At 44.5% G+C, this 979-nt stretch overlaps 1 protein-coding gene across 1 annotated transcript in view; it reads right to left on the bottom strand.

Annotated features, from left to right (window-relative positions):
* The window catches only part of pex5la (peroxisomal biogenesis factor 5-like a), a 48,255-nt gene that overhangs the window by 8,609 nt on the left and 38,667 nt on the right, over nt 1–979 (bottom strand). Inside the window, 1 exon segment of the mRNA XM_025053444.1 lies at nt 827–952. Within this exon segment, the coding sequence (XP_024909212.1) occupies nt 827–952 (126 nt within the window).

Here is a 979-nt window from a genome sequence, read left to right on the forward strand (position 1 = left end):
GGGGTAGTAGGGGAGGGGGGGTCACAGCAGCGTACTTCCCTCTAATCACCCTCTGACTGTGATCTAATGAGTGAATGACATCATCATCAGGTTCAGGTCTGGTTTTCAACAACATTAATATTCAGACCAGGAGTGACTTCATCGTCTTCATGTGTTTTTCTCTGTCTTTTTTTTTTAAACCAGGGGTCACCACAGCAGAGTGGGGGGGCGTGTGGAGACTTGGTGTTGACCTTTGACCTTTGATCCTTCTGGCAGCAGGTAAATAAACCCTTTTACTGTCATTGATCTTTTACAACAACAGTTGGTTTTAACCAGTGGAGAAACGGTGAATTACACTGTGTTGACTTTTCCAGTGTAGACAGGAAGTTTATGTTTGTAAACAATACGAATGGTTACATACTGTAGATCAACTTCAGTTTTTCTCCACGGTGTTTGTTGCTGTTGATGTTATTGTTGCTGTTGTTGTTGTTGTTGCTGTTGTTATTGCTGTTGTTGTTGTTGTTGTTGCTGTTGTTGTTGTTGTTGCTGTTGTTATTGCTGTTGTTGTTGTTGTTGTTGCTGTTGTTGTTGTTGTTGCTGTTGTTATTGCTGTTGTTGTTGTTGTTGTTGCTGCTGTTGTTGTTGTTGTTGTTGTTGTTGTTGTTGTTGCTGTTTCCTTAATTGAATTCCAGCTGTTGATTAATAATTGTACATATTTTTCATCTCGTGATTTACGACTTTCCGTCTCCTAATATTTTTCGCCGTCTGTTGTTTCTCTGACGAGGCGGCCGTTTAATCTTCATCAGTGTAGTTAAAAGTCAGCCATCGGTCAGTGGACTGCTAACACCCCCCCCTCCCCCACCCCCCCAGCTCTTACCTCCACAGCGGCCTTGGCTCGTTCAAACTCCTCCTCCAGGGACTGGTGTCTGGACAGGAGGGCACTGCCCCAGCGCTGCTCCTTCGTCAGACGAGCCTGTCCCACGCAAACAACACACACACA

Source organism: Cynoglossus semilaevis, chromosome 2 (genome assembly GCF_000523025.1).
Source record: "Cynoglossus semilaevis isolate Cse_v1.0 chromosome 2, Cse_v1.0, whole genome shotgun sequence".
NCBI classification, from domain to species: Eukaryota; Metazoa; Chordata; class Actinopteri; order Pleuronectiformes; family Cynoglossidae; genus Cynoglossus; species Cynoglossus semilaevis.